The sequence below is a fragment of the Nomascus leucogenys genome, chromosome 22a (genome assembly GCF_006542625.1).
Source record: "Nomascus leucogenys isolate Asia chromosome 22a, Asia_NLE_v1, whole genome shotgun sequence".
In the NCBI taxonomy this organism is placed as follows: Eukaryota; Metazoa; Chordata; class Mammalia; order Primates; family Hylobatidae; genus Nomascus; species Nomascus leucogenys.
In genome coordinates, this window is record NC_044402.1 from 90165960 (window position 1) to 90180022 (window position 14063).

The 14063-nt window shown below is 37.1% G+C and overlaps 1 protein-coding gene and 1 pseudogene across 8 annotated transcripts in view; both read left to right on the forward strand.

Moving 5' to 3' along the window:
• Window positions 1-14063, forward strand: part of PMS1 (PMS1 homolog 1, mismatch repair system component) — a 96013-nt gene that overhangs the window by 27087 nt on the left and 54863 nt on the right. For all 8 annotated transcript variants that reach the window (XR_004028061.1, XR_004028060.1, XM_003253844.3 and 5 more), the window contains one exon: window positions 7218-7381. Coding sequence is in view for 6 of the 8 variants with exons in the window: in XM_003253844.3 (XP_003253892.2) it covers window positions 7218-7381 (164 nt within the window). In the remaining 2 variants the exon portion in view is untranslated. The remainder of the gene's footprint in view (window positions 1-7217; window positions 7382-14063) is intronic.
• LOC115832533 lies at window positions 11564-12232 on the forward strand (annotated as a pseudogene).

A 14063-nucleotide genomic window follows, 5' to 3' on the forward strand; every position in this document is an offset into this window, starting at 1 on the left:
AAATAGAGCACTTTCTCTGGGAGAAAATATTTTCTTCTTTAGTGTCTATTGTTCTTTTATATACAATGTTTGGCAAAAATAAAAATTTTGAGAGACTTGAGGAAAGGAAAATGGGATCCATAATCAAGAGAAAGAATAGTGTAAATGAACTCACCAATAACCCAGATGTTTGAATTAACAGACAAAAACTTTAAAAAAAAAAAGTTAAAGAATTTAGAAGTAAAGATGGTCAAAATTGGTAAGAAGGTAACAAATTTCAGCAGAGAAATGGAAACTAAAAAACTAAATGAAAATTCTAGAACAAAAAGTACTATGTCTGAAGAATTAATTGGATGGACTTATTGAAGTCAGGTCAGTAAAAATGATACACAAACAGAAGCACAGAAGTAGAATGAGAAAAGAGCATCAGAGACCTGTGGGGCAACATTAAATGGTCTAACATACATGTGACTGGAATCTCAGGAGAGAGAATGGGGCAGAACAAAATCTGAAAAAAAAAAAAAAAAAAAAAAAAAAAAAAAAAAAAAAAAGTCTGAGGGCTGGGCACGGTGGCTCACACCTGTAATACTAGCACTTTGGGAGGCCAAGGTGGGCAGATCACTTGAGGTCAGGAGTTTAAGACCAGCCTGGCCAAAATGGTTAAACCCCGTCTCTACTAAAAATACAAAAATTACCCAATTTTTTTGTGTTTTGGCGCATGCCTATTATCCTGGCTACTCAGGTGGCTGAGGCAGGAGAATCTCTTGAACCCAGGAATTAGAGGTTGCAGTGAGCCAAGATTGTGCCATACACTCTAGCCTGGGCAACAGAGTGAGACTCTTGTCTTCAACAACAAGAAAAAAAACTAATAGCAAAATTAACATTAAAAAAAGAAAATGTCTGAGAATGTTCCAAGATTTTTGAAAAGATAAAGCCACATACCAAAGACAGTGAACAGAACCAAGTGGAGTAAAAATAAACAGAACCACAGCTAACCACATCATAATTGAATTACTGAAAACCAGTAATGTGTTGGACAGGAGTGTTGGTAAGGCAGTGTATTATACTTTAATTGGAAGTGTTTTTTCTTTTTTGGAGATTCATAAAAGTGTGGTGCTATTTACAGCTTTCATGAAATATTAAAAGCAGCCAGAGGAGAAAATACATTGAATTCAGAGGAACAACAAAAATAATGACAGCTGACTTCCCATTGGAAACATGGAAGTCCAAAGAAAATGGAATGACATCTTTTAAGCATTTAAATTTTTCAGCCGGGTGCAGTGGCTTACGCCTGTAATCCCAGCACTTTGGGAGGCTGAGGCATGTGGATCACCTGAGGTCAGGAGTTCGAGACCAGCCTGGCCAACATGGCGAAACCCTGTGTCTACTAAAAATATGAAAATTAGCTGGGTGTGGTGGCACATACCTGTAATCCCAGCTACTCGGGAGGCTAAGGCAGGAAAATTGCCTGAACCCAGGAGGCAGAGGTTGCAGTTAGCTGAGATCACGCCACTGTACTCCAGCCTGGGTGACAGAATGAGACTCTCAAACAAAACAAAACACAAAAACAAACAAAATTTGATTTAGACTTCTATAACCAGTAAAAATGCCCTTTAAAGAATGAGTACAAAGTGAAGGCAGTTTCATGCAAATAAAACAGAGAATCTCCCAGCATGCACTACAAGAAATACTAACAGGGTTTTTAAGCTGAAGGAAAATGATTCTACATGGCAACCTGAATCTGCAAGAAGGAAAGAAAAGCACTAGAAAATGTGCGGAAAAAATGGAAAGACAGAGTATTTTAAAAACTTATTTTACAAAAACAAAATCAGTATATTATGGAGTTTATCACACAGAAAAGTAAAATTCATGACAAAAACTTTACAAAAGGTACAAGTAAATGAGGTACACTATTACAAAGTTGTTACATTGTGAAATATAATTTATTTCATGATAATCAAGGTAGACTGATAATTTAAGAATATATGTTATACTCTCTAGAGTAACCGCTAAAAGTAATACAAAGTTATATAGCTAAAAAGCCAATAAAGCATATAAAATGGAGTACTAAGAATGACATGACAGAATTCAGTGTGAGGATTTTGGAGTAGCAGAAGCAGGAGGTTCAGCTTAGAAAGTGGTAGCATAGGTGTTAGATTATGAAGGGCCTTTTATATCATACCAGGTAGTTTGTACCTTACCATTATGAGCCATTGGAATTTATTTTAGGCAGATGATTGATATCATGTTATTTACAAAATTAACTGGTAGGATTAATATGTTATTTACAAGATTAACTGGTAATTTCTACTATAAATTTTGTCTTACTGTAAGATACTGTTTTCAACTACTACGGTTTGAGGGGAGGGAAAAGACCTGACATAAATTGGAGAGAGACTCCTAGTATAGAACAGATAGACCTATAAGACTTATGCAATATTGCAGTAAGAAGTAGAGGGAAGAATCACTTCTTTCTGTGGTATCTGCCTATGGAAACCATTGGATGTTGGTGTTATATGAGAAAGGAAGGTTAGGTGTAGTATCAAACCCAAGGAAGAAGATAATGAGTTCCAGCCTGAGTGTGGTTGATTTCATATACCTAGAGGATAGCCAGGTAGAGTTAATGAGTGAGCATCTGTCTATAAAACTTAAAAGAGTAGTGTAGGTCTCAGATATGTGTCTTAGTTAACCATTTCTAAGATGCACATTTTGTCACACTTGGTGTCCCTGAAAACATTGTGGCTTATAATTAATGGCCTCCCCAAATCCTTTTTGGAAAGGCAGCAGTTTTGGATGTTCTTATTGGTGTATCAATTGAATTTTGTGCAATATTGATAATTCATGTGTTGATTGGAGGAATAGACAACTTCATATTTTATTGCAACAAGTGCTTTATGAGACTTAAAAAGGGAAATAGTCACAACTAAATGAAGCTGTGTTAAGTGCCAAAGGATTGCTGTCATATGCAAAGCATTGAAATTGATGGCACCAGAAGAAATTGCCATATTCATGGGAGTAAAGAAATTTCAAAGGAATGAGAGGCTGATGTGACCATTTCATGTGTTACACAGGACTGTTGTTAAGGCAGTGTATCATAGTTTAATTGGAAGTGTTTTTTTCTTTTTTAGAGATTCATGAAAGTATGGTGCTGCTTACAACTTCCATGAAAAGAATCATTGGCATATAGGTAGTAGCTGAAGACATGGGAATGGAGGAAACATCTAGGGGAACAAAGAATGAAGTGAGGTCTCTGTGAATAGGATCTGGTGTAGATTCTGGTGTGTGTGTATTTTCCATTTAGCAGTAGAGGCAGAATGCATACCTGCTCTGACTGCTAAATGCATGCATTTCTTGATCTCCATCAGCTTCTGCTCCAAAATTTGGCAGTGACCTTTTTACTTTCCTAAGCCAAAGAATAGTAGCACCAAAGTGTTACTAGTGAGAAATACCATGGTGTTCCAAGGAATTTAATCCTGCCTTTGGAAGTGATGTATGCAGTTAAGCCAAGGAAATGTTCTATATAAAAACAGAGGAAGACCTCCCCTCAAAAAAATCGTTAGTAATGTTATATGCTGATGAGGCACCAGATCAAGAAAAAAGCAGAAAAACATCAAGTGTGAGCAAAATAGGAATATTGCACTTCCTTTAGTCTTTTTCCACAAAAATCTTTTCCCCCAATCTTGTTTTATTTTTCTCTTATAGTAAATTTCCTTTCAAAAATTACAAGTACCATGTGTCTTCCATAAATAAATAAATCAGACAAATACAAACTTCATTACTTTTATTTTCTTCCTTCAAGTATTCATTTCAGACTTTTTTGTTAAATGCCTACAGATTATTCATCATTGTTTAAGGTGCTAGGGATATAATGGTAAACATGGTAGTCCTTTGCTCTCATACTTGTATTCTAAGAGGCGAGGCAGACAAAAGTTTTTTCAAGTAGTGACATTTTCTAAAAAGAAAGAAAACATAGTTCCATTGTAGAAGCAGCAGCCTTGGATAGGGCATTTAGGGATGGATTTTCAAAAGATACTCTGGGCCAGGCGCTGTGGCTGACACCTGTAATCCCAGCACTTTGGGAGGCCGAGGTGGGCGGATCACGAGGTCAGGAGATCGAGACCATCCTGGCTAACATGGTGAAACCCCGTCTCTACTAAAAAAATACAAAAAATTAGCTGGGCGTGGTGGCGGGTGCCTGAAGTCCCAGCTACTCAGGAGGCTGAAGCAGGAGAATGGCGTGAACCCAGGAGGCGGAGCTTGCAGTGAGCTGAGATCGCGCCACTGCACTCCAGCCTGGGCGACAGAGAGAGACTCCGTCTCAAAAAAAAAAAAAAAAATGATACTCAAGCTGAGATCTGAAAGAGTTAGCTGTGGAAAGGTTGACAGACGAACATGTACAAAGGGTCTGAGGTGGAAACAAGTCTGATGTGCTGTAGGAACAGAAGGAAGGACATTGGTAGGAGAGAAGATAGCCATGGACCAGGTTGTGTAGGACAGTGTAAGCTTTATACCTCTTAATTCCCACCCCTTTTCTCCAGTTAACCAGTGTTACTGATATGGTTTGGCTCTGTGTCCCCACCCAAATCTCATCTCGAATTGTAATCTCCATGTGTTGAGGGAGGGACCTGTAATCCCCATGTGTTTAGAGAAGGTGGTGATTGGCTCATGAGGGTGGTTTCTCCCATGCTGTTCTCATGATAGTTCTCACAAGATCCAATGGTTTTTGTAAGTGTTTGACAGTTCCTCCTTCATACACTCACACTCTGTCATGTCGCCTTGTGAAGAAGGTGCCTGCTTCCCCTTCCGCCATGAATGTAAATTTCCTGAGGCCTTCCAGCCATGTGGAACTGTGAGTCAATTAAACCTCCTTTGTTTACAGATTACCTGTTCCAGGGTAATATCTTTATAGCAGTGTGAGAAGGAACGGACTAATACAGTTACTGATAATAGTTTATAACATTGAGTTACAAGTTGTTAGGCCTTCTCAGACTTGCATTATATCTCTTCATGAATCTTTATTTAAATTATGTTGAAAGCCCACCCACATTAACATCTTCTGTTTATAGTCAAACTTTTAAGATGCTTTGCACACCACATTTATTTTCTCATCTTGTCATAAAATGTCTTTTTTTTTCCCCCTTAGAAACAGGGTCTTGTTCTGTCACCCGGGCTTGAGTGCAGTGGCACAGTCATAGCTCACTGCAGCCTTGAACTCCTTGGCTCAAGGGATCCTCTCACAGCCTCCCAAGTAGCTAGGACTATAGGCATGTACTACCATGCCAGGCTAATTTTTTATTTTTAATTTTTAAAGATGGGGTCTCACTGTGTTGCCCAGTCTGGTCTCTACTTCCTGGGCTCAAGCCATCCTACTGTCTAAGGCTCCGCAGTAGTTGGGATTATAGGTGCAACCCACCACACCTGGTGAAATCTCTATTTTGATATTATAGTCATTTGGTTAGAGTTTATCTTCCATTATTTTCATCAAATACATTTGGGTGATATACTTCTGGATCTTTGCAAGTCCAAAAATGTCTTCATTTTGCCCTATACCTATCTTAACTGGGTGTCAATTTCTTAATTTCTTCTTAATAGTTAGTAAATTGTTTGTCTTTTAGTGTTATAGGTGAGAAATTTGATGTTAGTCTTTTCTTGTAAGAAACTTGTTCTTTCTGTATGACAGTTTGTAAAATTCTTTTCTTGTCCTCAAATTTTAGGATTTCCAGTAGAATGTACTTTCTTTTTTCTTCCTAAAATATTCCCCCTTATAATGAAGTAAGCTCTTGAAATCTGCACTTAAGCCTTTAACTCGAAAATTTTCTTCTAGTATTTATTTAATTACATCTCCATTTGTTTCTTTTTCTCTTTTTGGAACTTTAAAGCTACTAGCAATTTCTTTTTCTCCTCTTGGAACTTTAAAACTACGTAAAATTTTACACTACGGTTTCAAAGTCTTACACGTTCCTTATGATTGCCATTTTCTTTGTGTTTTTGCTCTATGTTATAAGCAGTAGGACAAAAATTGACCTGTTGCAGCAACTTTAGCCTTTTTGACTGATTCATGGTAGTAAATATATTTTACATAGCAACCTAGTTCACACACAGCTAATCAAAACAAAATGTCATGACATAATATTTACCCTAACTATAGGTGATGCACTCTATTTTTCTAGTTTATTCTATCTTTTTGTTCTATTTTATTTTTTAAAAAAGATGGTAGTTTTTAAATACTAAATCAGTGGTTCTCAACCAAGGCAACTTTGTTTCCCAGGGAACATTTGGCAGTATCTGGAGATATTTGATTGTCACAACTAGGGAGGATGCTACTGGCATCTAGTGGGTAAGAGGCCAGAGATGCTGCTAAACATTCTACAATGTACAGAACAGTCCCCCACAACAAATTACCTGGCCAAATGTCAATGCTGCGAAGGTTGAGAAGCACTACACTATAAATTTATTTCATTACTCCTCAGTGTAATGATTCTCTACTCTGACTACAAATGCATAAGAATCACATGGGGAGGTTGATTTCATAACTCTGAGATTAACTGGTGATGTAATTTTTAAATGTGTCATTCTTCAGTGTTTTAAAAATATGTACCTATCATATATGGCTATGACAAACATTCAGTCCTAATTTTATGTGGTAGTGGTGTTTTTTTGAGTAAAAGCTAGTGGTTAATCTGATAGTTCAGCAGTATAATTTTTGCACCTTTATTCAGCTTTCCAGTTAAACTGTAAGTTAAAAAAAATCTTTTGTTAGGTTATCCTGTGTTTTTGAATGTTGTTGAAAATGAGGTAAATTTAACTAGGTTACTAGATATTACTTCAGGTAAGAATTTCCAGGGACATAAGGTTATTATATAAACTGTGTAATATTATATCTCCTATAAATTATATTTTAAAGTCCAGAATAAGCACCATTCCCAGGTAGCTTGAGCACCAGCAGATTTCTTACGATACTGCATTCTTATAAGCCCATGTTTCTACGCAGTCATAGAAGTAAGATTATGCTTGTTTAGACCACATAGACGAGGTCATACTTCGTAGGTCAGTGTTATTACAAATAGAAGAATCTAGCATGGAATCAGAGTAGTTTGCAAAGTTGAGCCTTTGAGTTTCTAGAATTGGAGGAGGAGTCCTTCAGTTATAGAAGGGGTTAATTACAAATTGTATATGGATTTGAAGATCTGTGACGTTCCTTCCAAATCTAAATATGCTTTTCTCTTGTCTGCCAACAGGTACAACTGTAACTGCTTTAAGATTATTTAAGAATCTACCTGTAAGAAAGCAGTTTTACTCAACTGCAAAAAAATGTAAAGATGAAATAAAAAAGATCCAAGATCTCCTCATGAGCTATGGTATCCTTAAACCTGACTTAAGGATTGTTTTTGTACATAATAAGGTAAGCATTATTTTATTTTTATAAGTTTCTGGGTATATGATATAATAAACAAACAATGTATACTTTCTAAATCAATTAGATATGGGCTATGACTAAATGTTTGTGTGCCCTCACAAAATTTGTTTGTTGAAAACCTAATCACCATGTGGTGTTATTAGGGCATGGGGCCTTTGAGGAGTGAAATTCATGCCCTTAAAATAAAGGAGACATCAGAGGACTGCCTTCCTTCTTCTGCCATGTGAGGAGGCCACTACATAGTCAGAGGCACCATCTATGAACCAGAAAGTGGGACCTCACTAGACACCAAGTCATCTGGTACCTTGATCTTGGACTTCTTCAGCCTCCCAAATTGTGAAAAATAAATTTCTATTGTTTACAAGCTACCTAGTTTATGGTATTTTGCTATAGCAGCCCAAAGACAACATGTAAAGAGTCTTTTTTTCAAAACGTTAGTCCACATTTGTCTAGTTTTATCTTTATTACATAAAGAGTGTCTTTAATTTGTTGCCTAATATCTGTATGATCTGATTGAACTTTTCATTTCTTAATCTCTGAAATCAGGGATTCCCCCAGCAGACATTTTCCATCTAAGAAATGGCTTGAGTGCTTCCTTTTATCAGGTGCTGTGATAGATTCTGAAAATATGAAAATGTTAAGACTGGTTCTTTTCCTTTAAAGACTTCACAATTTAGTGACATTTTTCACCCTCTGCACTGTTTATTCTTTGGAAGAGTGTGCGTGTCAGGAGGATACAAGTGTAATTTTGTTACATGGATATGTTGTGTAGTGGCGAAGTCAGAGCTTTTAGTATATCCATCACCAGAATAACATACCTTTTACCTTTTAAATAATTTGTCATCATCTACCCTCCTCCCTCTCTCACCTTCGTGAGTCTCCATTGTCTATCATTCCACACTCTATGTCCATACATGTGGTTTAGCTTCCACTTATAAGTGAAAACATGCAGTATTTGTCTTTTTCTGAGTTTCACTTAAGATAATGACTTCCAGTTCCATCCTTTCACTTAAGATAATGACTTCCAGCAAAAGACGTGATTTCATTCTTTTTTATGGTTGAATAGTATTCCACTGTGTATACATACACATTTTCTTTATCCATTTATACGCTGATGGCACTTAAGTTGATTCTATATCTTTACTATTGTGAGTAATGCTGTGATAAACATATGAGTACAGGTGTCCTTCTGGTATAATGATTTCCTTTGGGTAGATACCCAGTAGGGAGATTACTTGGTCAAATGGTAGTTCTATTTTTAGTTCTTTTAGAAATCCTGGTACTGTTTTCCATAGAGGTTATGCTAATTTACACTCCCATCAGTAGTGAGTAAATGTTCCCTTTTCTCTGCATCCTCACCAACATCTGTTATTTTTCATCTTTTTAATCATAGCCATTCTGACTAAGGCAAGATGATATCTCATTGTGGTTTAGTTTGCATTTTTCTAGTGATCAGTAATGTTGAGCATTTTTTCATATGCTTGCTGGCCTTTTGTCTTCTTTTGAGGAATGTCAATTCATGTCCTTTGCCCACTTTTTAATGGGATTATTTGTTTTGTTTTTGTTTTTTGAGCTTCTTATACCTTCTGGATGTAATCTCTGTTGGATGCATAGTTTGCAAATATTTTCTCCTATTCTGCAGGCTGTCTGTTCACTCTGTTGATTATTCTTTTGCTGTGCAGAAGCTTTTGAGTTTAAGGAAAACTCTAGCTTGTTTCTTTCCATTTTTCAAAGCAGGGCTGATAAGAGAAGGTAGTCATCTTGTTGCTTGGTGAATCTTAAAGGAAAGAAAGGTTTATATATTTTCTAATTATTCTGTTTATCTAATGAAATTTCACATGGGTATCCTGCAGGAAAGTAAACTACACAGCAATGTGGAAACCTGATGGGGAATAGGGAATTAACATTTATTGAGGGCCTACACAATGCCAGGACCTGTGCTAGGTGTATTAGTTTTCTGTAATCCTCACAGCAACAGCCAAGTGATGTAGGGATTATATCAGTTTTGCAGTTGTTCTCTGAGTGGAATTCAGATAGGTTTAATACTTTGCTCATTGTTGTGCAACTAGTAAATTGAGATGGGATTTGAAACTTAACATGTCTTCAGAGTGCTTTGCACTCAACTATGTTCTCTTCCTTTTTTTTTCTTTCCTTTTTTAATTGAGAGGATCTCGTTCTGTCACCCAGGCTGGAGTGCAGTGGCATGATCACAGCTCACTGCAGCCTCAGACTCAAGCAATCCCTTCCACCTCAGCCTCCTGAGTAGCTGGGGCTACACATGTGTACCACCATGCCTGGCTCATTTTTAATTTTTTTTATAGAGATATGGGGGGTCTCCCTATGTTGCCTGGGCTGGTCTCAAACTTCTGAGCTTTCAAGCAATACACCCTCCTCAAGCAATACACACTCCCAAAGTGCTGGGATTACAGGTGTATGAGCTACTATGCCTGGCCCTTTTTCCTATTTTAATACTACTTTACATTTATATGGTTTTTTCCCAAGTTTCAGAACAGTTACAATAACTTTGTGAGATAGAAAGCATTATCTCTGTTTATATGGGGGAACTTAAAGCTCAGAGCAACTAAAGGAATTATATTTTACAGTAATAGTGCTGAGGTCAGAACCCTTTTTGATCCAGTTTTCTTATTGTCAGGAAGATTCTTTATTAAAGCCATGGTAGAATGTTTTTGATCAAAATCTTTGATCATTTAAAATGAAGAAAATAAGAATAGCAACCTATTCTTGTTGGCATAGAGCTCAACCAAATGATACCTTGAGATCCTTTCCAGTGCCACCATGCTATGATTCCTTAGGATGTTGATGGAGGGAGGCTTATCCTACTAATAAAAATAACCCTATGACCTCTGGATCCAGAGGATATTTAGTAATAAAAAGTTTGTCTCTAAATTAATGAAAGACCAACATCGGAAGGAACATAATAATTAGGAAGGAAAAACAGATGAAAAAGGTAAAATATAAAGAGAAATAGGAATTATATATTTGTGAAAGAAAAGTGGGCTGGGCGCAGTGGCTCACACCTGTAATCCTAGCACTTTGGGAGGCCGAGGTAAGTGGATCACGAGGTCAGGAGATCAAGACTATCCTGGCTAACACGGTGAAACCCCATCTCTACTAAAAATACAAAAATGAGTGAGGCATGGTGGCATGAGCCTGTAGTCCCAGCTACTCAGGAGGCTGAGGCAGGAGAATCACTTAAACCTGGGAAGCAGGGAGGTTGCAGTGAGCCGAGATCGCGCCACTGCACTCCAGCCTGGGCTACAGAACGAGACTCCGTCTCAAAAAAAAAGAAAAGAAAAGAAAAGAAAAATGAGTAGAAGAGAAATCTTTTGAGTTAGAAAATATAATAAGTGAAGGCTGGGTCCGGTGGCTCACACCTGTAATCCCAGCACCTTGGGAGGCCGAGGCGGGTGGATCACTTGAGGTCAGGAGTTGGAGACCAGCCTGGCCAACATGGTGAAACCCCATCTCTACTAAAAGTACAGAAATTAGATGGGTGTGGTGGCAGATGCCTGTAATCCCAGCTACTCGTGAGGCTGACAGGAGAATCGCTTGAACCTAGGAGGCAGAGGTTGCAGTGAGCCAAGATCACACCACTGCACTCCAGCCTGGGTGACAGAGTGAGACTCTGTCTCTAAAACATACATACATACATACATACATACATACATACATACATACATAAAAGGTAAAAACAAGATTATTTCACGTGATAAAAATGAATATATTAGAAATATTTGAAATGACATGAGAGTTCTTATTTCAAGTCAAATATGTATCTTCTAAGTTTTTTTTGAGAGGTTTATATCATTTTCCCAACCAATGTAAGATTATCAATGTAGGTATTTTCTTTAGAAATTGGAAAGCAGGGGCCCCGCCACTCGCTCTCCGGGTGGGGCGGGTGGCGCCTCTGCCTCCACCTCCGCCTGCCTGCGCGTGGTCCTGCGTGAGAGGGCAGAGGCAGGGTGGAGGCGTTGGCGCGGTACATGTGGGCTGCGGTTGCCTGCTGTGGCGCGGGCAGTGGAGGAGGAGGTGGGGCTGGCGCTGAAGTCGGATCCGGATCCGTTGCTGTGCACCCTGGTCGGGGAGAGTCCAATGCGCCTGGGTAGGAGCACCGACTGCCGGGCCTCTACCGACCTTACTAGAAAGATGAAACCTGATGAAACTCTTATGTTTGACCCAAGTCTACTCGAAGAAGTGGACTAGAGTCAGAATACAGCTACATTTTCTCCAGCCATTTCCCCAACACATCCTGGAGAAGGCTTGGTTTTGAGGCCTCTTTGTACTGCTGACTTAAATAGAGGGTTTTTTTTAAGGTGTTGGGTCAGCTGACCGAGACTGGAGCTGTCAGCCGTGAACAGTTTATGAAATCTTTTGAGCATATGAAAAAATCTGGGGATTATGTTACAGTTGTAGAAGATGTGACTCTAGGACAGATTGTTGCTACAGCAACTCTGTTAATAGAATACAAATTCATCCATTCCTGTGCTAAGAGAGGAAGAGTAGATGTTGTCCTTAGTGATGAATGCAGAGGAAAGCAGCTTGGCTAATTGTTATTATCAACCCTTACTTTGCTAAGCAAGAAACTGAACTGTTACAAGATTACCCTTGAATGTCTACCACAAAATGTTGGTTTCTATAAAAAGTTTGGATATACTGTATCTGAAGAAAACTACATGTGTCTGTTTCTAAGGTAAAAATCTTATAAGAAAATTGTCAAAGGAGCTAATGCTACAAGGCTCCACTCTTCCTAGAGTTAAAATATTTTGTTGCTGCAGGAGAGTGACCTCCATAAATACTGGACTGAAAAAACATTGTAATACTACAAGTATAATGACATTTACAAGATTACTTTGGGCTGGTGGGAAATGCTGTGAATTTAGATTACAAATGAATATTATAAAGGGGATTTTTTCATGTCTTTTTTTCCTTTTTTATTTTATTTTACATAATTCATGTCTTGATCTCTAAAACTAGGCAGTCACCTTTAAAACTTTGGATCTTTAAAAACAAATACCCCGTTACTCCTAAAATTTGACTGAAAAAACTCACAGATTTGGGGTTTTTTTTGTTTGTTTTTTTGTTTTGTTTTGCTTTCTGCTTACATTTTATTTTTATTTTTTTAATTTACTTTTATTATTATACTTTAAGTTCCAGGGTGCATGTGCACAATGTGCAGGTTTGTTACATACGTATACATGTGCCATGTTGGTGTGCTGCACCCATTAACTTGTCATTTACATTAGGAATATCTCCTAATGCTATCCCTCCCCCTTCCCCTCACCTCCCCAACAGGCCCCGGTGTGTGATGTTCCCCACCCTGTGTCCAAGTGTTCTCATTGTTCGATTAACGGGATGATTTTTAACCAAAGGAATATATTTTAAACTTGAATCTTTTCTTGCATTGTATTTTTCCAAAAGCTTGGCTTCATTTCTTGGTAGTCAAGAGTATGGGTAATAAGGAGTTATATGTCTGCTATCTGTGTTGCTCATTTAAAAAAAAGTATATATTGAATAAGGCTGTTTCTTATCACAGGCATAAAATTAAATCTTTTGTTTCAAAGGAACATCTCAGTACACTTAGGGGTGTATCATTTCCCACATATTAAGTCAGGCTGGATAAATTAGTTATTATAACTAAACATAGTGTAGTCCAACATTTGTTGATCCCAATACAGGCAAATAACCTGGTCAGCCTTTTAAAGAAGTAGAAGAAATGAAAATTATTTGACAAGATTAAAAGTAAAACAATTTAAATGTTGTACTAAAAGTTTATATAGGTCTATGTAGATAAAAAGTACCACTTGTCTTATCTGTGAATTATAACTGTTCATTTGTTAAAAACACCTAAGAGCAATTATGGTGGGACATCTAATGTACTTTTTAAACAGTGAATTAGCAAACCTCAGCATATGTGTTTCTACCGTGATTTTTTTCTTTTCATGGGTATCTGAAGCCTCTCTTCTGAGTAACAGGTTTTTCAAAAATGGAGTATCACAAAATTGAGTGAAATACAATACTGAAACAATACTTAAAAATATATTGTACCGGATGTGTCAAATTCATAAAATGTTGATGGAAGCTTTACTTTTTAGTGTGATTATAATGGCACTATTCTGGTCATTATCCTATTTTTATTTTATTTATTTTAATTATTTTTTAAAGTTGAAGAATTAAATACTTTAATGGTTCTAATCTTTTGCATTCCATGTTACATTAAACCTGTTCATATGATGAGTAGTTTTCTGTTAGGAAAAAAAAGAAATTGGAAAGCAGTATTTATAGTGTACTACATTTTATTATTTTCAGAGGACACTATATCAGAACTTATATTTAGCAAACACAAGTTCCTCTATAGCCTTCAGTAATTTCAGATGCAGTTCAAATCCTGGAGAGTATGTTGAGATGATTATACTGTGAAAGTAATATAAAGTTATTAAAAGTCTTTTTGTAAAATTAAGTATTAGCTATTATACAGAGAAATCATGGACTGAATTAGAACAAGCTATTTATGTTCGAGCTTTTTTCTCACAGTAGATTTTTTTATTTTTATGTTTCTTAATAGTGCTGTTGCACCTTTAAAATGTTAAAATATATTGTTAAACCTCCCAAAATAGCAATGACATGTTACTATAAATCTCTTTGAACA